The 26978-nt window shown below is 38.7% G+C and overlaps 1 protein-coding gene across 1 annotated transcript in view; it reads right to left on the bottom strand.

The window, feature by feature from the left end:
* Positions 1–26978, bottom strand: part of CRB1 (crumbs cell polarity complex component 1) — a 116709-nt gene that overhangs the window by 67681 nt on the left and 22050 nt on the right. The window contains exons 2-3 of the mRNA XM_085312955.1: positions 9287–9871; positions 2232–2427 (exon numbers count right to left, since the gene is read on the bottom strand). Coding sequence (XP_085169081.1) covers positions 2232–2427; positions 9287–9871 — 781 coding nt within the window. The remainder of the gene's footprint in view (positions 1–2231; positions 2428–9286; positions 9872–26978) is intronic.

Below are 26978 nucleotides of genomic sequence, written 5' to 3'. Positions count from 1 at the left end.
AATTCTAAAATATATTCTCAAATGGAAGTCCTTTTTAGCTGTTTTCTCACGTATTTCCTCAAGGTGCCTTCAATGTGGTGGTGTTCAGTTTTGTGGAGAAAGAGTTGGTCTGCCTTTTCTCCCTTTGGTATAGAATGAAGAAACAGTGAGGAATATTCATAACCCCAGGYACCAGTACARGCTGGGGGCTGACCTGCTGGAGAGCAGCTCTGCAGAGAAGGACCTGGGAGTGCTGGTGGATGACAAGTTCACCATGAGCCAGCAGTGTGCCCTTGTGGCCAGGAAGGCCAATGGTCTCCTGGGGTGCGTTAGGACGAGTGTGGCCAGCAGGTCGAGGGAGGTGATCCTGCCCCTCTACTCAGCCCTGGGGAGGCCTCATCTCGAGTCCCGTGTCCAGGTCTGGGCTCCCCAGTACACRAGAGACATGGAGCTGCTGGAGAGAGTCCAGCGCAGGGCCACAAAGATGRTCGGAGGGCTGGAGCATCTGCCCTATGAGGAAAGGCTGCGAGAGCTGGGCCTCTTCAGCGTGGGGAAGAGAAGACTGACGGGGGATCTTATCAGTGTGTATAAGTACCTGAAGGGAGCGTGTCAAGGGGAGGGGAACAGACTCTTTTCAGTTGTCCCGTGTGACAGGACAAGAGGCAATGGGCAGAAAYTGAMSCACAGGAAGTTCTGCCTGAACGTGARGGGGAATKTCTTCMCTGTGAGAGTGATGGAGCACTGGAACAGGTTGCCCAGAGAGGTTGTGGAGTCTCCTTCCTGGAGATATTCAAAGCCCACTTGGATGCAACCCTGTCTAACATACTCTAGGTGACCCTGCTTGAGCAAGGGGGTTGGACTAGATGATCTCCAGAGGTCCCTTCCAACCTTACTGATTCTATGATTCTGTGAAGCCCCACTTGTGTGCCTTTTTCTCTGGCATATTTAAATGTTCCTTGTTGCTGTGATTCTCCTGGAGCTCTGTGGGGCAGGCTGWGACTGAGGATTCAGTTGACTTAGTTAATTATAAAAGTGAATCAGGGAAGTGTAAAGTCTGTCTTGTTGCTCAGGCATGCTAGAATGCTTTTAGTTCAGGCGCAAGGTGACCTCCTTCTCTCACTGAAGTCTCACTGCATGCTTTAACAGCATTGGACAATAGTCAATTGCTTTGTTCAGAGTCATTCAGTACTTCAGAAAAGAAATTCCACAGGGTTGGTGTAATGTCCCAATACTGTACAAAAGCCCATTCCTAGAACRTGATCTCTGTCCCCCTCTGAATTAAAGACACACATGCCTCTTGCTGACATGACTTTTTTGACTGATTTTTTTTGTGGAGTTACTATCTTCAAAACTGCTTTATTAAAAACTGGAAACTGAACAATTCAGGATAGATCACACTGGCAACCTCAATGCCTGTACCAATATACTGATCAACTGTTGGCTTTATACACTTTATACATATTTATTTTCTGTTTTTTAGAATCTTGTGCCGAGCATGCAAAGTGACTATCAAAGAATGAATGCCAGAGTTCTGGTTGCCTGGACTGCCCTTAGATCTCTGAGTAGAGCTGTTAGCATTAGGTRAAGAAACTTTTCTGTTGCTTTGCAATATCTCTATCTGTCTATCTCTTGTGCTCTCTCTTCTTTTTTGTTTTCCTCTCCAATCCTCCCTTCCCCCCACCCCCTGCTCCACCTTCCTGCTCTCTTTTGTTCATGGGTTTCAGGTTGTTTTGAACAAGGAGCTGTTGTCCCATGTGCCTGTAAAATACCTGGCGCATTTCCTAATGGCGTCTATTACTATGGTAACTATTATTTCTGTTTTGCTCTGTCTTTCTCTTCTAATGTTTCTGTCTCTTAAGTGTGCACAGCTGTTGCTGGCAAATTCAATTTTATGCACTTTCACATCTTGCTYGCAAAGCAAAGTTTGATGGACTTTAGAAAAATAATTGATCTTTAAGTGATAATTCCTCAGGGCTAGATAAACAACACGTAAATATTCAAAAGTAAAAGTACAAATGCAAAAAATCTACTTCTCAGTTAATCTTTGCCATAATTCATTTTTTTGTCTTGCTGACTCTGACACCAGACTTGCAGTCTTTAATTCCTTCCAAATTTGAACTGAAATCTGTTCAGGATCAGGAAATGAAATCAGTCTGAAATGAAATCAACTATCTAACAATTTAGGCTGTCATAGAAGTTCAGTCTGTAAATAGAAAAGTTACCAGCACATCACATTATTGCAGGATACGTACCCACTAACACCGTCTGTACACTGTCCCCCATGGAGGCAGGGCTGACTGACACACTCATCAATGTTGGTTTCACAGAGATCACCAAGGAATCCAAGTGTGCAGGAGCAGGTAAAGCTCCCCAAGGAATCACGGCAGGTTGCACCATTTAGGCAAGGCTGTGATAAACACTCATCCATGTCCAGCTCACAGTTTGTACCTTCAAAATAATAATAAAAAAAAAATAATAAAAATAAATTAAAAAAAGCAAACCCCAAACTTTAAGTGCAATATTCACATAATCTTTTTTTCCAAGCAAYTGCCTATTTTAAAAAGAAACTTCTTCCTCAATGTGCACTGCAAGACTAGTTTTTTCTACAAAAGAACAAAATGACCGTTAATTGCTAAGATAGACTATAATACCAACTTTCTTAGGTTGATCATGGAAGCAGAGTGAACAAATTTTCAGGTTATTCAAACCATGCTACTAYCATATTTATATATTACAGAAGTGACAGTCATTTAATGATCTTGGCAGAGTCCATTTAAGGCAGCACAATTAATTGAATTAAACTCGGTTAAAATTCTCAAAGTTAAGATATCAGGCAGAGTCCCAATTAACTGCTTAAGGTTTCTTAAAGTTTAGCAATGTGTAAATGAGGCCAGTTAATGATGCCATGTTTGCAACAAGTCAGGATCTTGGAACTGCTCTTCAGATATTTTTGATGAGATTAAATCAATTCTAATATTAGTTTGCAGCTACTTGTGATAATTGGCAAGTTAAATCTACATTTCTTTTCCTCTGAATATTGGCTGGTTAATGCTTTGCAGCTGCTGTTCTRTGTGTTCCAGGATTTTGTATGCTTATGCACTTATTTAGTATTTTGAGTMATAAACCATTATTTTTTAAATATAACTCTCACCTGCTGGGTCAATTTATTTTGTGAACTGCAGTACCAGCCACTAAATGGATTAAAATGGAAAATGATAATGAAATTAATATTAAGTTGACTGCACTGTCTCGTATTTGGCTAACTAAAGTCGTAGAAGTATTRCAAAGATTTTTCAGGGGAATTTCCTATTCGAAAGGGAATCTACAACACAGACAAGGGTCCTTCTTTGGAGAGACAAGGATTTTAGTACAGGATGATTGGACAGGCTGTCAAAAGATGAGAACAGATGCATTTCAATTTATTGGTATTATGTTTGCAATTAGGTGCTCCCCTCTGAGTCTTACATTTACTGCTTTTACCAAGCAGTACTGTGGAATGTGYACATTCAAATTAAGAACTGTTTTCYCCCCTCAAAAGTRAGACTGCTAATACTCAGTGCGGTTACTTGATTACTAATTTATTTTGACTGTTTTGATTGTAGCATCTTCATAAATATCTGTGTTACAGATTTTTATTTGGAAATATCTTAACATGTCAAAACAAAACTTGAAGGTAGTATCTCTTAATTATATTGTACTTTAATGTAAAAGTTCATATACTATGATCTCTCAACTTTCTAGYTGTTAGAAATATTCTTACTGTAATTTTAGAGAATGGATTTTTAGTATCTTGAAACCACGCATTWAAAAAAAAATAGATCACCAGTCCTGTTCCTCCACTTTGAGGTTCATTGATTCARTTAGCCACTACTTTCAGTGGGAGGATTCCATGAGACTCTAATGCAGGAGCTCTTATGGTTTCATGGTAATGTACATCATATCCAGATATAGTGAGCAATCCCTCTGTGGTCATTGCCCTGTGAATTCACTGTAATTGTAAACAATGTGTTTGCAGAAGTATGTGTAGTGACCGTAAATCTGCCAGAGCTTGTTAACAGCTTACCGTGAACACTAAAAATCATGTGACAAAACAAGCCCTGTTCAATTGATCCTCAGTTCAACCAAATTTAAAACTACAGGCCTGAGAACAGCCTGATGATTAACATGAGAACACASCGTTGTTTTGGTTCATGTCTTTAATCTATCAAGCCCAGTAACGTGCCTTCGGCAATGTTGCCTCAGAAGAAAACTCTTCTCCCTTTACAATGTATCTAGCCGATACACAATACAAATGGGGAATTTCTTCCTAGTCTTTATTGAATCTGCTAGCAGATTTTTTTTCATATGTGAAGAAAGAGATGAAAAGACTAGATTTATATTTGCACCTCAGTCTAACATTCTGTCATAAATATGCTATACGCCAAATATCATATGCCAGAAAATAAAAAGCTCCAACAATCCCTTCCACAGATATTATGTAGGACTAAGCCATTAAGAGCAAAACCATTCTGTTTTAGAGCAGAGTATTTCAGCATATACTGAACCACACAAGTGGTTTGAACTGAAAGACTGGGAATGTGGGTGTAGTAATATTTGTAACTTGTGTCGTTCTTTCGAAGAACTAGAATTATTTTTTTTATACAGCTTGCTCTTTAAATAAGTAGTACTGTGTGCTTTTTGTACAGCCCCAGTCAATTAAAGGTAAATGCATTTGAGGATAAAAGAGAAAGCCAACACTTTCAAACCCGGCTACCTAAAGATATATACTAAAGTAAGTCAACTTCTGGTCAAAGATACTGTATAGTTCTAGGTGGATCTGCATGTTCTTAATACCACTGGAAGTCAGTAAGCCAGGTCAACCCTTCCACTCTTATGCGTCTGTAGCATTAAGCTCAAGAATGACAGGAACAAAAGAATGTCCTGACATTCTACAATCTGTATACATTAATCTTAAGTGCCATCATCTGGATGGAGTGTGTCAGCTGTTTTTTAGTCACCAGGTTTAAAAGCGCAGGCAGAGAATTCATATGTCTCCCTACATCAAAAATAAATAGAAAAATTATGAATAATACAAAAAAAATTATTAATCCCAAATTAGAGGGAGAGAGTTCATTTCTTGGARTGAGAATTAGTCCTGCACACAGATCTGTATTAACTACCAGTTATCTGTATGCATGAGAAGGCAGAAATGGTTCCAGGTAGACAGTTCATCAGATCTTGTAACACTGCAATATCTTGAAATAATAAGAGGAAATCAATGGGGTTGAATCCAATCAAAAGTTTCAGTGCCCAGAAGTTAGGAACTGCAATATGTATACTTTGGAGTAGATGCCCTCAGCTAGTATTTCTTCTGAAGACCCTTTGAAAGGTGGCCACTAGTGCTGGTGTCCTCTCACATAATAGCCTTGTGGCTAGAAATCTCAGAGGAGAGAGTACAGCCAGAGCACCACTTCTCTGATGCTGGATCAATGCAGGTAGCTCTATCACATTGCTGGGCAGGGAGGTAATGTGAGGTGGAGACAAAGGCACAGTGAGGCTGAGTGCAAAGCAAAGCATGAGATCAGTATTTTTTTTGTGCTGGTAATTTGAGAACAGAGTGCCCAAATGTCTGCTGAAGTTTTCATTTAACTACCTGAGACTTAGGATGCACCTACTCCTAAGTATTTGCATGGCATATACATTACTGATGAGAATACTGCACAAGAACTAAAGGATAGGTTTCACTTCATCAGATAATACTGTACAGAATTGATCTCAGTTTTAGTTACATTGTCATAAAAGGTGTTGCACAAAGAATGAATCTTGCCCATTAAACCTATTTCATCGGTCACTGAAACTTTTCCTATCTAAAGGGCATGCTGATGCTTCTGAAAATGGCATTTTGAACTGCTATGTGCCCTTGCTAGTTTATACTAAAATGTTCATTGGGAATGGAGGACTGGCTTCAGCTGTGTCTAGCAAAGTAATTAATGTGACTAACTGTGGGTAACTAGCAGGCTCTTACATCATACTCTGTTGAGGTGAATTAAGTGCAATTAGCACAATGGAAAAATAATGCATTTGCCTAAGGGATTCCAACAAAACTTTGACAAACCAATTGAGTTTCATTATTTAACAGCTGTGTGACACATGTCTTGTAAATAATTTCACACATGCAGAGCATTAGCATAGTAAACTGCAGGTTTCATGCTAAATTCTCCAGTCTTTGGCTCTTGGTGCCTTCTAACCTCTTCCATTTGTGTAAGAATTATGTGTGACATTTCTCAGCTATTTTAAGAAGTGCTGCATACCAGTCATACAAAATAGCAGTCATAGTCTATGAAACAAGTAGCAACCAAAGCCTGTAACTCAAGCATTTGGTTAACATTATTGTTGTAAATTTACTGTACATTCTCTGCTACATATCAAATGATACAACATTTTTAATATCTTAGGGAAATGAGATGAGGCTGGATGACTTCCCACAGTAACTCATGGTGTCAGGCCAGGATAATAAGGGTTGGAAAGATCCCCTGACAGAGTAAATGTGGATTTTTATTACCAGTGGGGACACCTTGGGGCTTTCATTTAGTAATCCCTCTGGCTTGTGCATTTAACACAACTCACAGCAAGGTGCAGAAAATAACAGAAAAAAAAATGCTTCTGATAAATCATTTGGTTAAGTAGCCTTTAAAAGCTGGTATTTTACTGCTGAAGGAACAGTCAGCTGCTTCTTTATAGAGTTATTATTATTAGCTTTGCTGCTGGAAGCTGTGTCTGAGCAGTATGTCAAAATGCTGAAATCTCTTCTGCTTTACATTTTAAACTCCTTTCTTCCTCAACTCTCTCATTCTTAACTCTGCTTGTCCTGATTGCAGAGCACTTTGAGTGATGCTGCTTAATTTTTGGCACAGMCAAAGAGTGCCAGTCTGGAAAACAGAAGAATTTTATGATGAAAGTGAAGTGACTACAGCAGAGTGAGTTTCCTCCAATAGCTTGTGTTGACCTAAGTCTTCATTTATTTTTGTTTGAGCTTTATTTTATCACATTTTCTTCTGCTTTGTCTCTAAGGTACACATTCTGTCTTCCAATCTGAGTTCTTACTCTATAGATCCAGTCCTGGACTCACTAACACTGCAGGTTTAACAAATACAGTTTCCTGACTACAACAGGAGGTCTGAGTTGAGTCTGATCATTTCAGAGTAACCATGCTGACTGTTAATAGGTTTTTCTTTCCTTCTGCTCTTTGGCTCTCCCATAGTTGCATAGTTTTCCCATTGCTTGGCCTAGGCTCAGACACCCACTGGCAGCAGCAGGATGGCAGGAAGGCCACAAGCTTCCCTCAAATAACATTCTCTTTGCTCATGAGGGATATTAACTGAGGGCTGCCTTCCAGCTGAATGCTATGTCAAGACACTGGAAAGCTGCTTTTTAACCTCTGTCTTCCCCTCCCTTGTGGGGCTTTTGGGATGGGATTTTAAACCATATGTCTTATATCTTACTCATATGCATCAGTTGAAACAGTAGGTGTTTTTTTTCCAATATTTTTCTGCTCTAATTTTTATTTATATACATATTTTTTAACCTGATGCCAATCTGTCACTAAAATGTCTTCTCTTTTCTTTTTTTAATGATTCAGTAATGCTATCACCATAGAGGGATGRTAATGTTATCTCTTGCAGTCCTGTCCCTGAAGAGAGTTTGGAAATCTGAGGGGAACTGTCTACTCCAGGAAAGGAAGTAGGCAAGAAATATCACATCTTAAAAATGGGACCATACAAAATGGAATTATCCAAAAATGGGCAGTTTAGAAACCTGATAATACTCTTCCTTCTTTTTAATTTGTATGACATCCTAGTTTCAATGAATACTRTTTCTGGAAAGGGCAGAGGAGAGGAGTTATGATTAGTCAAAAAGTTATATTTACATAGGTTAACCAGTGAGTTCAGAGTATGTGTGGCCACTGTGCATGTGGAGAGATGGGTTTTGCAGATGTAGTGGCAAACTTCTCACGTCCATGTTTCTGTCTGGAAAGCTAAAAGCTTGGCTGTAATCTGTTTTTCTCCATCACCAGGATACACTTTTTTCCTTAGTTCATGATTGTTTCGCCCTATTCTGGTCTTGAAAATCAATCTTTCTGTGCTTTCATACTGTGCTCACTGTCTTTGTATCTGAGTTTGTAGTTCCCACTGATACCAAGACTGAACTGGAAGTTAATTTTATGGTACTATAAAAGTCCTCGACTTTGAATTAAAAACCTGAAGAATGAGAAAGGGGGTATGTGGGTAAACTCTTCTTGATTATATAAACTACTAACCACTATTCTAGACAAATGTCCATTCTCCCAGAATGTCCAGTTGTAACTCCCAATCTCGTATGAAATAATCAGTACTCTAYAGAGGAGGAAGAGCTGCTTTTCTAAGGTGTCTAGAACCTACTGAAATAGTCCTCCTTCTTTTCTCCCCAGAAAGTGTGTCTAAAACAATTTTAGAAGCTTAGTCCATGTCAAAAAGAAGGAACATTAACCTGTGGATTCAGTCAGAGTGTTGATCAAGGAACCATTTAGAAGAATAGTAAAAGGGGAAATCATGAGTTATATGCCTCAGTAGGTTATATAGCTTAAACATCAGCACAATGATACTAGAAAGGTGTATTCATTTTTAGAACTAATGTTGACGAAAAAGGATAGATTAACTTATTTTGCCTTAAGTTTCAGCAAAGTAGAAGAGGAAAGAGGTCTATTAGCTATAGTGAATAAAGGAAAGCTGATAGAAGAGGATGAAAGTCTAAATCAGGTATTTTCAAAATCTCCAAACATGATACCTTTCCTCAAAAAAGTGGGGGGTTTTGTGCGCTCTCACTCTCTCTCTCTTTTTCTTTTTAAAGCACGGTGCGTGGCTAAAGGAAAATGCTCCTGGAAAGCAAATGTAACGGTTTAAGAACACGGTTTGTTGTGTTTAGCAAATCAAGCAAGACTAAGTAGATCTAATCTTTAAAACAYGGTCAAACATTTTGGTCCTCAGACAAAACCTATGTATAGCATTCTGATGGCATGTGTTTTCAGACTGTTTCTTTTAAGAGAAAAGTTAACCTTGATCTTCACAGAACTTCTCTGTAGATTTTGGGAAATGTGAGATTTCTTTAATCCTTCTCTATCTAGCACCACTAGTTCAGTGATGTGATAACCCATAATGCATCACCCCCTGCTGCAGCCAATGCAGTAATAAAAATATGACCAATTAAAAGGGAGGGGAAAATAAATCTTGGAACATTATGCGTGGTTGTTCTCCATGATGGAAAGAAAAAGATGTTTTTTGATACTGCTTACCTGTGTACCCAAGTGGGCAGATGCAGTCATACCTTCCTATCTGATTTAGACATGTAGCCCCATTCAGGCATGGATCCGAAACACATTCATTCACTTCCAAGTCACAGTGTTTGCCTTGATATCCTGGTACACAGTAGCAGGAGTATTCATCAACTCCATCCCTGCACACTGCTCCGTTGTGGCATGGTTCAGAAATGCATTCATCAAAATCCATTTCACAGAGAATACCTGTGTAGCCTGCGTGACAAAGGCAGGTAGGGCCAGCCAGGCTATATTGGCAAGTGCCTCCATGTTCACAAGGGTTTGTGTCACATACACTGACGGCTATTTCACAGGTAGTTCCATTGTACCCAGCAGGGCACTCGCAAGTAAAGCTGAAGTCTCCAGCAGAGCTTAAACAGGTAGCATTTTGAAGACACGGGTTTGAGGAGCAAGGATCATAGACTTTATTGCAGGGTTCCTCCATAGTGTCAGCTGATGTGTCTGCACAACGGCAGGTATTGTCTTTATCACCAGCAATGCATGTAGAGTTTTTTTGGCAAGAGTTTGACAGGCACCTCGAATCATTTCTCATGCAAAGTGACTCTAGAAAGGAAAAACATGCAATGGATTAATAAATATAAAACAAAGAAACAAAAAGAACACTATCAAAATATGAGTAGGTTGTGATTCTGGCCTCTTTGACRGCTGTGGTCTGTCAGAGTTGCAATTCATTGCTTAACACTAACAACAACACTGTCGCAGATATTTCTGATCAACASAGACAACCAACAATATGGGATATATGTACATATTTTAAAGACAGTATCTTTTTATTAGAAAAAGGACCACTTCAGTTCAGGACCAGTTTGGATTCTGGTGTGGTAGAAGTTTTTATTGGAGTTCAACAAAACTGAATGACTCAGGTGCAGTTTGAACTCAAGTGATTCAATCCATTATGGCCTTGGATTTTATTTTTGACTTCCTGATTAGRACAGTAATTTGATGCCTGTATAGCACTTCTACTAGAAAGGATCTGCCTGAGATACAAAATAGTTTCTTCTTTGCTCTCCGAGTGCCATCAGGCTGTAAGCACATGGTGAACATGGTGTAAACATTTTCCCCTCGCACCTCCAGGAACTGAAGATTAAAGGCAGCTTGCAGTTGACTTGCTGCTGACTGGCAGATTGTAACAATAGCTACTTCTCATTCCCCAGTCAAGGGGGGAGCAAGCTGCTACCAGCATTGTTCATAACCCACAATTGACCTAATACAGTTAAAGTAGTGAAACATGTTCTTTCCAGTCAAAGAAAACAAGAATTTTGCCATGAAAGTGTATGATTAATCATCTCTATAACATAAGAAATGTCAGCATTCAGCTGAAGTTATGAGTAGAGCACATGCAAGTATACATAAACTACTCCTAATCTAGTGTTAGGGATACCAAGCAATAGCAGTGAAGGTGACAAATACTGAGTATGTGAGGAAGATGAACTGATGTGGGCTGAATCCTGCTACCACAGCTACACTGCCAACAGTATCAAATGAGCTAGATTAAAGCTTGAATACGTGCTGTAATCATGTCTCCCAGTTGCAACATAGATAGAGATGAAGAGTAGAATAGGGTCCTAGTGATCACTAAGATCATCTCCTCATAATGTCATGTTGCTTCTGTCATGATATGACATTTTATCAGTATGGGTCAGTGGAAATGGTGTTAATCATCAGTACACTTCCTGCAGCATTCAGGAATTTTGTCATCCAGACATAACCTGATTCAAGGCTGCTGGAGATGGTAAGATCCGAAGAGGTGATTGCAAACATGGTGTTTAGAGGCTAAACTTAGAATGCTTGGGAGGTGCCAGTGGAAGAAATCCTGAAGTTGCCTGCAAATAGTTTGCTAGTGAAATGAAACAATAGGAAATGAAATCGCATAGGCACTGATTGTGCATGAATGCAGAGAAGTAAAGGAAGTGGTTATTTACTGATATAAACCACCTAGAAGAGAGAGAGAATATAAATACTGATTTAAAGAGCCAAACACATGTATAGCATTTTAACTTGTACCAATCAGACTGGAAAATCAGATTTAAAGTACAGTATGTAGAGTTTTATCCAGTAAAAACTTTTCTTTTGCAATTTCCCCCATATTATAAGGAAATCCTCCACCCTATAGTGAATATATGAATACCACCACACTTCTCCAGCGATTATGCTGTGGTATTCCTCAAACCATATAGCAGTAAAACTGTAAACAAATATTCTGCATACCACTAGAGGGAAAAAATTTATGTTTGTTCCACAGGGGAAAAAAATGCAGTCTGGCTGAGAGTCTAYGAAATAAAGCAGAACATTTCTTCCRGAAAGAAGGTAATTATTCAGAAGGGAAAGATTCACRTGGGCTGGAGAACGAAAATTGTATTAATCTGTATGTGAGTCTGCAAAATGTCCTATTTTCTTCTTTCAGTTTTTACATTTATTCTGGAGTCATATCTGGATATAAGAAGTATAGAATCACAGAATCACAGATTATCTCCAGAGGTCCCTTCTAACCTCAACCAATCTAGTCCAACCCCCCTGCTCAAGCAGGGTCACCTAGWGCATGTTAGACAGGGTTACATCCAGGTGGGTTTTGGATATCTCCRGAGAAGGAGACTCCACAACATCTCTGGGCAACCTGTTCCAGTATCGGTGTCTTAAATTAACTTGAAAAAGGATGRTGTATGCTTATAGAAATGTGGTGTTGTGGATGAGCTGAACTTCTCAGAAAAATTCAGACCAGTCTCTAATTTTTTCCTGTTCTTGGGACTGAGAGTCAAGATAGTGGACTCAGTAGAAAAGGAGATGGGCACTGAAAGTGAAGGAGTGTGCAGAGACGCTTATMAATAACAAGCTTGATCAATGCTGCTAACGTCCTGGGACAGAACCATGCTGATTGGGAAACTGAAAAGCCCGAACTCATCAGCTGAGTATAATAAACATCAACTGAGAAATAGTCAGAGAGCACAAAATGAGCAAATGAGGACATACTTTTCATAACATACATTTTAATATGTAATATAATTTAACTTTCTTCTAGTCCCAGGAAGGAGGGGTAGAGGAAAAAAACCTGAGAAGGTCTTATCAGCTTAAAAAAGACTTACACAGCTTACATAGATACAACACTATGGTAATGAATATGGAAATTGGAAAAGTGAGTTGTGCTTCCTTCTTGTGGCTTCTGACTTTAGAGGTACAAAATTACAGAATGGTTGAGGTTGGAAGGGACCTTTGGAGAGCATCTAGTCCAACTCCCCTGCTCAAACAGGGTCACCTAGAGAAGGTTGCCCGGGACAATCCAGATGGCAATAGTGCTTCTGAAAACAAAAAGCACCAATTTGAATGAACCTGGTAGTTATAAATGTGTACGTTCATTGAGTGAAGTACCTCATTAATTATTTGTTCAAACAAATTGAATGGAGATTGATGTAGTAGTACAGAWGGCAACAGTAACATGACTTAAATCAACAATGATCTTAAGGATTACATAGAAATACTATTTCTTTGGTGCTTTTGGAGTTGCATGTATAGGGAAAAACTGAGAAATATTTCTGTTTGACCTATTTTTARTTGTTCTGATGTTCATATATATCAGAAATATGGAGAAGTACCTAGMTGAAGATAGACCTCATTAAGAAAGAAAGCTAAGAATTGATTATCAGGTTGAGAGTTGGAGCTTTATATCCAGTTACCTAAAGCAAAAATAGGAAAAAAATAGTACCTCTAATGTAGCTTACTCTTAAAACAATCTTCTCTCACCTGTCAACTTTCAGTTTTGCACTGAGAGCAAATATTGCATCCGTGTGCTACRTCATTTGTATATCACCCGGCTCACAGCACTTACTGAATGCAAAATTCAACATAACGGACTGGCTGTGGGTATAGACGACTTGCTCCACAGTCAGCAGTATCACAGACTTCTTGGCAAATTCRTATGTATGTTCTAATACTCCATTTTACATATATGTGCATATTATCCATGTATTTAGTTTCTTCTCTTCACCCTGAATAATCAAAAGTTCACTGTAATCTATGTAATCTATTATGAAATCTACTACTTAGAATTAAAATGAGTTAGACTGAGTTCCTTAGGAAATTTTTCATCTTACAGTCTTCTTGGGATTGAGCAACTTTAAATAAGGAGCTTGCCTTTCACATTGCCTACCTACTTAAAATTCATTAAAATTGCACGTATAAAATTCATTTGAAGAAATTAGACTAGGATTAAGTTATGACTTTGTCTAACTGTTGTACTGCGTAAACTGCAAGAGGTCAGGTCAATCATTCAAGTATTCGTTGAATGGACCCATACAATATGAGAGGCCATTTAGTTAATTACTATTGCCCCTTCAGAGTTAATTTGCATGCAAGAACTCAATATGTTGTAATGACTGTGTATGAAAGAAATGTAAGAATTCTGTCTGTTTGCAGTTCTGAGAGCAACATACTATCTTTGAGCACTGGTACTTTTAAAGTTTCAGYGTTCACTGAAGCATTAATAGTGGGTGGAAATGAGAGAAGAGGAGAGGAAGCCCTTAAAGCATAATCAGTATTGAAGGCAACCAGTTTGCTCCCAAAGTAACATCACAATTGGGAAAATATGAAACAATAAGCATTTCTTGGATTTTTTAAAAACTAGTATCTTAACTTTTATTCCTCTGGCCTTTGTACAACAAATTTCTTATGCAGAAATTGCTGATGGACAATTCAATTCAAAACAATGTGTTTGTTCCAACAGCACCTGGAGGAAGTTTTTGTTTGAGTTGTTTTAGAAGTTTACAGTAAAACACTAAGAGACTTCTGGAGTTTTATGTTCATTTCTCATGCACTGTGCCATTGGTTTTATTATTTGTGTAGTTCTTGAGAAACACAAGAATTCTGATGTTCTTGGTGGAAATTTAGTTACTGTTGAGTTTTAGCTTGCTCATGATTTAAAGACTAAGATCAAGAGTTTTTGCTAGGGGAACCATACAGTAGTTTTGCCTCAGCAGCAAAGATGCATCTCAAAGAGGTAATCATTAAAAAGCATGTAGTTATCAAGCTGTGGTTATCAAATGGTATGCATTTTACCAGGGCATTTCTATGAATTTATGACAGGATTCAAGGTCTTAAATGACATGTGCATGTCAAAAATCATTGGACTCCGGATTCACAATCAGAGCACCAATTTCCACCCTCTTGAAAAAAATTTCTGAAAAGGAAACCTTCCCTTTTGCACTTGAGTAAAGTGGAAGGAAGGGTTTGGAAACCTAAAGCTGTTCAGAACTACATGGAAATAGAACAACCAGAGGAAAAAGAACATAATGTGGAAGCTGAACACCCCTATGCTCCGAGATGTGATGTGGTAGAGTATAATGGTATCAGTCCAAGTTGATGATTAAGAATATTCTTTACTACAGATGAAGAAAGAGATGTAAGAAAATGAAATAAATATTTCAGTGTTGTCAGGAGCTCAACTTTCGGTAACATTGCATAGGGATAACCTGAAAAGGCCTCATGTTCTAATTCAGATACACATAGGAGTCATTTTCATTCTTAACCAATTAAGATCACTTAAGCACTGATTTGTTCTGACAGAGATTCTTAAAATTTGTATTTAACATCAGAAACATTGAAACAGAATGCTGATCACTTTAGATTTACACTGACTGACACCTGAAGTAATTATCAGTCTCTTTATAAACATCAGTACATTAATCTAGTTACTGGAGGAATTAGTGACAAGCATTTTACCCCATGGTTACATCCTTTTGATGAGCTGTTTGGCAGTATATTCAGAAGATGAAACTCATTAGATTCCCCTAGTTTTTTCTGCAAAATTCTTTGCAGTAAAGCTTGCCACCTACTGGAAAATCATCACTATTACTACAAGTATGTCAACAGTCTATAGAGATCTGGTACAAACTATTACTTTTAAGTAACATCCAGAAAGAGAGGGTTGGTTAGATAAGTTTGCTTAAGTGTATTGATGTTGTTTGTACATGAATAATATAGATTATATAACTAACCAGCAGTTAAAATGCATGATTTTGGTCTAGTAATGACTTCTTAGTGACCCAGAACCACTACAATGATGCAAAACAACATTGTTTATCATGTTAGAAGTGCATGATTATGACAATGTGCATGACAATGACAATGAATGAAGGCAAAATTAATTTAGTGCACCTTTTTTAATGCGCCCTTTTTCCCTGAAAATGACTTGAAACTTTACAGAAGTTCTCAACACTAACAGCTTCATGGTCTTTTTACATAACCTATAGAGATTTCTGACCCTTTAACAAAGGTGGTCTATTTTCTAGGGGAAAAAAATTGTTTCTACTAGAAGATAACTAACATCTTGATAGTCATATAATCATCAACATTGATAAGTCTACTGTACTTTGGTAAAGGCTTCCCCCCTCCCCCAGCACAGAGCTATTATTTCACACCTTTTTTGAATTAAAACTAGGAAGCTACACCAGCTAACACAGGCAGCACAGGGCACAGTAAAATCTGACATTTTGTTCTTAACTCACACATTTTGGAATGGAATGTATAGCAGAAAACTAACCATGCCCTAGCTGGAGGGAAACTAAGGCAAGGTACCATCCTCTAACATCCACACCTTAAAGACACATATATTAAGTTACATGTCTACTGCTATGTCTCTAATCTTCCTTTCTCCTGCTGTAATACATATGCTGGTCTAGAAGTTGAGAAATTAAACTTTAAAAATATTCCTAATGAAACAATGATCAAATCAGGAAATAGGGAAAAAAATTGTTCTCTTTTTTAAAAAAAATCAACCCAGAAAATATGTGCCTTTTTTTTTAATGTGCTAAAATAACTGGTAATATTGACACCTTGGTCACTGTCGGTCATTTTGACAGACAAAATTTCACTGGAATAAATGAGACAACAGTTGCTTCTCTTAGCACTATTATTTCACTCCATCTTCTGTTGACTCAGCAACAGCATGTAGTATTTGTTCACATGCTTGCAGCAAAAGGTTTACCTTTTAACCAAATAATTTTCCTAGCAAAGTGATGGTGTAAGATATTCCCGAGGATTCAAATACCCCTATATCTGCAGCTAGAAATCAGAACCTTCAATGCTCATGTTCATTTATTGTATAAAATTTGCCCCTGAGATGTTAAAACAAGTGTGAATCTGTGTCACTGAAATATCTGTGACTTTAGCAAGATCTTGAACCAATCAGCATTTATCTGGAAATATCTGAGTATTGCCCAAGGCATTTAGTGCTGCATTGAAGAATGGTTGGCTTTGGTATATCTAGGCATATCTCAGTTTATCTGCAGTGCGCCATGACACAGAAGATGCAGTTCATCACTATGACAATAACTTCCTTGCAAAGACAGCCTTAGAAAGTTGTGGGTGTGCATATATATTCAATCTTGAAATGCTATTTGATGTATCTTGAAATACCAAGGAAGAGATGAGCACAGCTGCATAATCTACAGTGACAGAAATTGGGATCAGATACCTTCACCATGCACTGAAAGGAAGAGATGCCATGTGTGGATCAGCATTTGGCAGACAGGAAAGAAAAGGACATAAGAACATGCCATTCAGGATTAAGCAAAAMCAGGTAAGGGGCTACCTTAGCCCTCAAAACAACTCTTTTATTCAGAATCTCTGTGAATAGATCCTTTCAGTTTTTCCATGTACCTCTGATTTCCAGACTGAAGACTCAAACTTCTTAAATCTTGAACTAATGTGACTTTATTCCTTCCCTGCCCACCTCTCAATCCRTTTGTGTGTTGCACTCTTCACCCTAATTTCACTCATTGCTTCTCTGCTTTTCCACATTGTTTCAATTAATTATGGTAATGGGCATTTTATAGTTACTGTGGTATCATTTCTCCTTTCCAAGCTTCGCCTAAAATGCAAGTTTCACTCCCTAAGACCTGAACTGCTCTATACATAGTTTGGAATTATTACTTGATCTGCCTAATGTAACTCACTTGGGAAGGTATAAGCATAGTTCTGACAAACAAGCAAGCAAGCACTTGTCATTGTGGCTACACATCTTGCAGTCRAAAAGGGTTAATCATGAATCTTTTTACTTCAATCGTATGTCCAAAACATCCTCATGTTGCATGTTGTTATAGAAACCATTTTCAGAGTTTAAATCTTGAATCAAGATTATTGCCATAGTAACCACCACCACACATACACACGGCACCCACACGGGCACAAAAGAAAAAAAGGCAGTTACTCAAAATATTCTGCTTCTGTTGGAAAGGCCAATTTTGTTCTCAAATACATTTGTATCAGCAGAAACAAGAACAGTAAATCAGCTACATATTTACTGAAGCAGAAGTGCTGTATAMAGTATATTAGCATAACAACCAAATAGCATTACAATTTTAAAACATTGTTTAGAAAGCATTTAAAGATCAAAGCTATTTGTGAGTCAAATTACAGAACTGGTTGTCTCCATTTCATTATTCTCTGATCATTTCAGCAATCTCAAGCTAATTTGATACTACTCCCCAAGAATGAAGAATATTACAGTTTGCTGTCATTTTCTTTTGTTGTCATTTTATCTTTATGCTGTCCCAGGCTTCCTTATCCTATGAGCATTTCAACAAGAATGCTTACAGCTGCAACTACCAATTATACTAAATACAGCAACAATATGACAGGCTTTTCTACAAAACAGCCACACCGTGCCTACCTATCAAGCCACCACGAAGTACGCTAGTTCAAAGRTACTCACTTGGCAGATACACTTACAGCTGCTTTCCCATCTAATTCAAGAATGCTGGAAAATGATGGGAATGGGTGCAGCTCATTAATTTGTGAGGTGTGTTGTCAGCAATGGACATTTCAAAAGTGAGGTAAATGCTTTCTTCTCGTAGTCCTCTTTTGCTTCTATCCTTTGTTTCAGTGCAGTGAATTCTCTGCAGCTCTCCCTTTACTTTGCGTTATACCATAGGGTCTGTTCTGGAAACAGGAAGAGAATCAGGCCCTCATGTGGGCTCARCAGGGCTACTGAAGTGTGACAGGAGAGATTTACTAGCCAACAGCATCTCCCAGACCTGCTGGAGGCCTCACAGAAAATGTCACAGCAAAACCCTTGAACAGACTGCACAGCACTCTGCACACTCAACTAGCAGTTGTRGAGAGAGATGCCAGCATGTATGTTCTGGAACACCTCTGAACACTGAATATGCCCTACTCACTACATTCCTTATACCAGCAGAGGTCATAGTTACCTCCTATCGATTCATTCTGAAAGACAACAGGCACATCTGGCCATCAGGGCATGGCCCTACTAGCAGTGTCATATTCAACGGTAAACAGACTTGTTTCTGCTGTGAACAACACAGAATTTACCCACTTCTTTACCTTTATATCTGGCAACACGCCACTGCTGTTTAAGTTGCTGGTGCTTAGTGTTCATTGTGCTTTTAGGCACAGATATTTTTGGTTGTACGAGATGGGGGACAATGGCTGATCAGGCCCAGAAGGAAGCTGACATTTCCTATCACAAATGATACAGGCATTGATTTGGAAAGTGAACTGGTATCTGCTGTGCAATGCCCTCCACACAGAGACATGGATGCTAAACAGACAGTTGATCCACAACAATGTATAGTGGTGGGAATCTGAGGGCCAGCATCAAGTCAGCTCTTCTATCAGTGTCTTAGAGGCAAAGAACATGGGTGCTCAAAATCGGAAACAATTTTATGTGACTTTTTTTTAATCATTCTGTAGGTAAAATATCTTTGTCCCAAGGATACAAGCAATACCTTTTTCTGCCTGCACTGCTCTTGCAGCTTCATTAAAGGTGGCACATCTTCACCATGTAACACAGGATACAGAGCTATGCATATAAAGATCTCTCCTGTGAGATGAAAGTTTTTGTAGAAAYGAAGAGATTTCAGATGTGAAAATGTAGGTGGTTTAGCTAGGTAGGTGAATTTTGTCAGAATTATCTCCTATACTATAAAATTTTATCTTGCATTGCCTGCCATTAGAGAGGTTTTCAGCACGCATAAATGGACTTAAACTGGGTATCTTGACAAAAGCAAGCAGATTCATAAAACTCTTCTGAAAGGGATTGCTCCTGCCTTGTTCCCAAGAACTACAAGCATGGCATCAAGCCTTTTAAATTTAATGKACGCCTAGTCTAGCACTTCTGAACCTGTCATGTTAACCCACTGAGGAGTGCAAATGCTGCTGTGAGAAGTGGAAGAAAATGTATGAGAGCAATGCTTGCAGTTGGGAACACAGCAAAATGTAAATGCAGGTGGTAAGGAAGGCCAAAACATACACCTAGGAAGCAGAYACATGGCAAAACAACGAGCAAAACTCTGCCAGAGCCCAATCGGGTTGCAGAAAGATGAAATCATGATCTCAGCATCAAGGGAGGAACTTTCAGAAATAAAGCAGGAGTAACACAGTGTAAAAATGTCAGTTTGTGAGTTTCAGTGAAATCCAGTTGCCCTTGGCTCTTGTCGAATAATGAAAATGAGGGAGTAAAAGAGTTGTTCTCTCTCATAGAGGCCACAGCTTGCTTTGTGAGACACAAGGTCTCACAGCTTCTCTGGAGTCTGGAAACAATTTGTGGCATTTTGCCTCTGTGTAAGATAGAGACTTCCTGCTCCTGTTGTGTTCCTGGCTCCCACTGAATTCAAACTCAGCAAGGAACTTGAACTGGGAGACCCTGCCTCTCACAGAGATGAACCTTTGTTGATCATGCTAGTAGCCATACTACCACTTGTGCTTAACCACTAACATGGGGGAAAAAAGTGGCCAGAAATGCCGCCAATTGCTGCTAATTCTTTGATCTGAGCTTGGAGTAGAGGGGCTGAAAACTGAGAACAAGATTGACTTTAGGTCCAAATTATATGTCCATTTGTTGTTTGCTTTTGAAAAACATGGTAAGACATCCTCTTAAATTGCCTTTATCTTTGGTGCTATTGTCCACTTCATTGCTTCTTTCCTCTTCTTTTAATATGAAAATGATATGCAGGAGTGATTCTAATATATTGTAGCAAATCTTCATATGCTTTATATGTGCAATGATTTTAAAACATAGCCACATATAACTCTAAAGCAGACTCAGGTGTGATTTTTTTTTTCCCCCCAAAATCAGATAGGCTTAAAGCTCTGATTATTAAAAATGCACCAAGCCAATCTGTAACATGGAGTAAGAATTTCTCTTCTGGTGAGGGATACTTTCACTTCCACTTTGCTAGTCACAGACTTTAGAAAATTTGATTTTCCCCTCTATTAGTGATGCCTAAATTTTGGTTTCAAGAAATTATGAGTATGTTTATTAGTCAAATGTATTACACTAGTAGATCTTAGGGAAAATATTATTTTCAGGATTCCTGCTTCAACATAATCTCCACAAACACTTGGTTTTTATCGTATTCAAAAAACAAGAAGATGCCATCAAAGAATAATATGCATATGCATATGATATAATACCCTTCTGCACAGCCTAACCTCTAGCAACAAATCATATTCAGAAAATGGTAAGTTTTAAGATACTAGAACAGGAGAGAAAATCATGACAGAATGCATAAGGGATTACACAGACCTGTTCCTTTTTTCAGCTGGCTTACTGTGCTCTGCCTTGAAGTCCATAACGAAAATAACGTTTTAAAGTTTCTAGGTGCAAAGCTGTGTACTGATGTGTGCAGATGTTGAGGAAGGATGGAGATTGCCTCCAGAATCTCCAGTAACACAGCAATCTCAGTAACACAGCTGTAAACTAAATTTTTCTGATGCCAAYAAAATGAAGAGAATAGCAAGGTCAGCTCCAACTTTTGACTAGCATCACACTGGTATACACAGCCACGGGAATGCAGGCTGTCCCTCCAGGCTCACTGAATGCATTGTCCTTTTCTGACACAATTTTAATTTCATACCAAGTAACAGTACTCCTGCTTGTGCCAAAGTCACGATGCCACTTCTCTTGACCCCCTAGTCTTTTAAAAAATAATCAGCCCTGTGGCAGATCAGAATTATTTTGCTGATAATTTAGTGCACTGTGATATAAATGCCTCATGAATGAGAAGAAAACCTCAGTGGGGCTACAATCCATAGTAAATACAGAGAAATCTAAGTTGTTTTTCAGAGTGTTAAACTTTGTAAAGGACTTTTACATTCCAATATAAAAACAGTAATCAGTACAAGCCCCTTCTATTATTTACCAAGTAATTCTTTTTCATAGAAATCATCTAGGATTTGTTCTCTGCATGAGCTAATTACCAATCGTGACTTCGAGATTGCTTGGGAGAAGTCCCAGTTCCTGTACTTTGGGACAGGCTAGAAWTGAACAGGGGGAACTGGTACAATAGGTATTCCATCTGAGCTCCTGCACTAGGTGAAACTTCCTACCAGGGCTAAGAAGATCATAGCACTGAGAYTGGAGAAGAACAATGCTGTTGTCATGATCTGCACCAGTCGAGTGATCTTCACTGACCTCATACAGGTAAAAATCATGAAAGTAAATGCCAGGCTAGTCTAAGTCCAGAGATGACCACAGCTTTCTCTCTTCCGTTTTCAGGAACTATTTGCTGATTAATAGCAGAACTATAGATCCACCCCCAACATATTGTATAACCTGCAGAACCGCTGCTCCACCAGGCCTACCCTTCTGTAACACCTACCACCCTCTCCTTGTCCCTACTGCAGTTCTAGAAAGGATTGACTAGGCTCTAACTTGATGACACCTAGCAACTCAATTCCATCCCACAGTAATGCAATGTAATTAAATGAAGCTGAAGGGTGGAAATAAATAAATACCAAGACAGTCAAATACAGGTCACATCTTTTTCCTGTCAAATGAGGACTTGACCTGAACAGACTTTGAGGGACAACAGAAACTATCTCCATGCAGAGAGATATTCATCAATTTTTGAATGTTGCTAGGAAAATCAGAATTACTACTAAACTGATATCTGGAGAGCAAGTCCCAAATTTGACACCATTCTGTTCAAATCATGGTGCTGACTTTATCACACATGGTTATTTATGCARCTCATTTGTCTGCCTTTCGCTTTGCACTAGCATGATAGCTAGTCTGAGTGGGACAGCACACAATGCAAAATGTACTGAGCTTGTGGCACTGCCAGGCCAGGCTGGCCTGGTAGACCTCCTCTACTCATCAGCCCTGGCATATTTTTGTGTCATAGCACTTGTCCGACTAGGTGAGTCACTTGATGACTTTCTCAGTGGAGTTCACGGCAGTCTTGATGCTCTGCTGAGGTGACAATTTTCCTTCCTTGCCCCCTACATAATGATAACAGAAAAAACTTATTCACAAACTTTGTTGTTTAGTTTATTCACAAACTCCCTTTAATGCTTGATTTTGAACACCTAGACAAATATCAGTTCAGTAATGTGACACATCATCCCMAGAAGTGACAGATCATTGCTATTTTGCAATGCAAATCCAGTACCATCAGAGCTCTTGTAAGCATTCAGAGGATAATTCTATGCTATGTAAGAGAAGGCCAGGGAGTAGCCTAAAATACTGGTTACYTGAATACTCATATTAATTAATTGTTACTTTAGTCCCTGGTCTGTTTTAAAATGTCCCAGACAGATCTACAACAAAAGGGTCTAAATCTGATCTGTGTGGACATGAGCCTGTCAGGGTTAGCTACTTGGTCTTGAGGCCAAGGATCAGTTCTTGGTGGTCTTCTTCTTCTTCTTCTTCTTCTTCTTCTTCTTCTTTTTTTTTTTTTCCCCAGAAGTACAGCCACAGTCACTGTTGTTTCTAAGATATTTTATGTCTCTGCAATGCTAAAGTCTCTATTTTATGTTACAGGAACCTTTCCTAAAAGAAAAGCATGATGTCAGACTGGCCTCTTATCCATCAGGTGATGGATCACAAGTCCATCTTCCTTTTCTTGTGGTTGCCCACAGGTCAAGGTACAGAATTTTATTGAAATTTGTTGCCTGTCAGGCCCAGAGCACCACCTCACTTGCCTGCCTGGGCTTCGGGCCAACTTTACCAGCACAGCTCTGTGGCCTTGGGAATCCTCTTTCCCTGGGAGCTGCTTTTAAGGTCAGGCTCTCATCCTTGGTATCTGCCTGGCCATGAGCCCTACTAATCTGGACTGGGGCCCTGACCCATTAGCTACACCTCCTGGCTTGACCTCAGACCTGCCTCACCACTACGGACTTGTCTAGCAATCACTGGACCATAGCTGAACCTGGCTATAGCCACCAGTCTACTCACTTTGTACAGGTACTGTGGGACTGTGTCCTTGCCTRTGAGGCCACTGCTTTGCTGGCTTTGCTGCTGCCCACAGCTCCCAGCTCCCCTTCCCTTGCAGAGCAGCCCACACTTGCTGCTCCCTGGCAGTGCCTCTCAGATGGAACTGATTTTCTTAAGATAAAACCCTCTAGTTGCAAACCTGTATGTGCCAGACATGGAGAAGGAGAAAATTATTTATTTTTTAGATGTTGTATTGAAGTGTTAGCACTTTCAAAGCACTTTCCATGCTCAGTGCATTGTATAAGCATTCTATGCKTCAGAGTAATTGTATCAACTGTATTAGCATGAGCCATGCAAAACAGGAGATCTCTGCAAGGAATCTCTTGGTCTTGTGACATCAATCCCAGTCTCTATTTTCTACACAAGTCACTCTAGCTAAAATTCAGAAGTGGAGTGGAGCAGGGAGAATGGCCTTTTACCACTGTCCCTCCTCTTTGCCTGAATTTCTATAAGCAAAGGAGCCACTGGAGCCATCCCATCTCACTAGGAAACTTGAAACTATCCTCAGACATTTCCTAGATCTCCGTGATTAGATGAGTCAAGTGGAAGGAAATAGGGAAATACTCCATTATGTCAGGAGTAATGCCAGGAATATCTGATAGGAGGCTATTTATATATTTTTTTCCTCATTCTTTGCCTGCAAGGTGTCCTTTGAGAAGTGATCTGGCCCAGAGGAATAGCAAGAATAGGAACTGAAAGGCTGCTCTATAATTAGGATCCCTTTCTCTGAAACCTTTGCAAGATGCTTCACTGTGGAAGTAAAGCAAAAACAGAACATTCACCAGTATCTATGTATGCCCAGAAGCCTTCCTTGAGGAACACTGTAATAAGCCTCTCAGATTAGTGGATTATCACTAAAAGGCAAACTGTTTCAATAAGCCTAATGTGATRCTATGTTTTAGAATAAAAACATTTKCTACTAGGGAGTTTATATCTCCTATAAACAGAACAGAACTGCGGAGGTATTCAGCAAGTCTTTATCAAAATGAGAGTAGTGAGAGTTCTGCCAGCAAATGATACAAAATCTAAAATCATGAATAAATAAACACCATCCAGTAGTAATCAATGTAGTATTGTCTTTTAATTTTCCTGTTACTATTCTCCTTTAATTCCTCCCCTGAGAAAACTGCTTATTTCATCTAGTTACATGAGAGAGAAATTTGCCCCTTGTCTCTCCTTCCTTTCCTAATCCTTTTTCTCTTTTGTCTTATTTCTTTTCCATGCATTCTCTCTTTCCCCCGTGCCTGAGGCCTCATCCAAAGCAGGCATGAATTTATGGGGCAAGAAAGATACAATAACTTTGTGTAGGTGGTAAGTGAGCTAAATCTTCTTGCAATAACTGTCCCAACCCTCAGACACAAGGTCACTTATGGCACTACCTCAACAGGCAGAACACCGACACCGCTGGAGCAGTGTTGCAGAGCTCACACTCCACACAATAATTTGGAGGACAACAAAGTTGCTCTGATGCGCTTTAAGACCAGATATAAGCTTTAGCCATCCCTGCTGCAGTGACAGTGGAACCCTGTGAGTGTACAAATCTGCACTATGCTCCTAAGATACAGGGAGAATTTGTGATGCTAGCAATACAGTAGCTGAGACCTGGAAGATAAGATAGCAAGAAGGAGAAAACTAAAGCCTCATCAGCTTGCCTGCAGATACAGAGCAGCTTTCTTGAATGTCTCTATCAAAAGAAACTTTAGCCATACAATGCTGAAAAACAGAAATAATTCCTTATTTTCAGGGAGGAGACCTCTTTCAAAATGATACCAGAACAGACTTACTAATGCAGTGTTTTTTATAGGGCAGCAAGCTAACCCTACTTTGTGTGAAACTGCACTATATAAATACATAAAATCCACAYAATAATAAATGAAAGGCCAGGAAAATAATATAAAAGATTTGATGTCAATAATTAATAAATGATAGATATCTAGTGATTGTATCTCACTGAGAGCATTTTCTCAGAGAGATTTTCTTTTTAATGATAGGGCTTGTTTTATGATCCCAAAAGACATGATGTAACAGAGCACACTAAAACACTGCAGAACAGATAGAGAATTAGTTATCAGTACTTAATACCTGAGGATTCTCAAAAGCAATTTTCTCCTAGGATCACATTTTGTTTGTTCTTTGGAACTATTAATTACAGATAGATGTGAACAAAGCAAGGCATTCTGTAACTGTGCTACTAAAATAGTATCTCATTTACAAGGAAAAAACTATCTTACTTAATTAAAAGTTCATCTGTGGTTCAGTTGTGGTATCTTTTCAAGACAATTTGGTATTGATTTGACCATGGCAGTCTGCTGTAATAAATATAATTCCATTAATGATCAAGGCAGCTTGCAGGCATAATACTACAGGAGTGTTTGTCCTTCAACTTGCCCATGAACTTGGAGCATCACATCTCCAATGTGGCATTGAGGCCATGGACTGTGATAGTCAAAAGTGGTTGCACTTATGTGGAGTCCTCTTCTTTGTGCCCTGTCTGTATCTTAATTGCACCCAATCCTAGATTTTCAAGTGATMTATGGCAGCTGCATTTAAAGTCCAGTTTTTCCTCTGAATAAAYGGGAACATACTGTTTCTGCTAATAATTTTAAAGACATTTTTCATAGAAAACAAGCTCTGGTTATCCTGATTCAATGTATGAGATTAGCCACAAAATTAACTAGATGAACATCAGTTTRTAATCTACAAACTCAATTTCTTCTTAGTATCATATGCTTATAATTAATCACGTAGATTTGTTTTGCTAGGAGGTTACACGTTTAAGATACTCTAATATCCTAATTACTATCACTGCTACACTGATTAAATACTATACTATTTAAATATTGCAAGTAAATACAGRAGAATTACCCCCCTGAGGGATAAAACTTTAAAACCAAGAGTATCCTTAGTTTATTCTCTTCAGTCACTAACATAGAGCAGCTTTGTAATCATGTACTATGGGTACATATAATAGCTGTTTAAAACAAATTAACACTGCGATCAATAGAAAGCTACTTTTAAAACAAACAGATCCTATCATAGTTCTATGTTAATAATTTCTGCTTACCACCTWCTGACCCAAAGCCTCACCTTCCAAAATCCCTCCTCCTGAAGTTCAAAACTTGCTTTCATTCCACATATACACATTTTGATTCACTATCAACAAAAACCACATATATTGACTGAGTAAGGTTTGTTTCTCTAAGTTGTGGTATGGCAAGAAACTTTTATTAATATTTGCTTCATCCTGCAATCTTAAATATCTATGCTAGAAATACATATATATATATATATATATATATATGTACGTATATATATTTTCCATGTATAGCATTCACAAATTACATTTGAGAAACCAGAAAGTTCAATTCATGAGTAATGAGAATCAGCTTCCTGCTGGGGTTAAGATATGGAGCCAGCTGTGAG

The sequence above is a fragment of the Rhea americana genome, unplaced genomic scaffold, assembly GCF_003343005.1.
Source record: "Rhea americana isolate MKP2758 unplaced genomic scaffold, rheAme1 scaffold_371, whole genome shotgun sequence".
Classification (NCBI taxonomy): domain Eukaryota; kingdom Metazoa; phylum Chordata; class Aves; order Rheiformes; family Rheidae; genus Rhea; species Rhea americana.
This window is presented reverse-complemented; position numbering and strand designations above follow the sequence as displayed.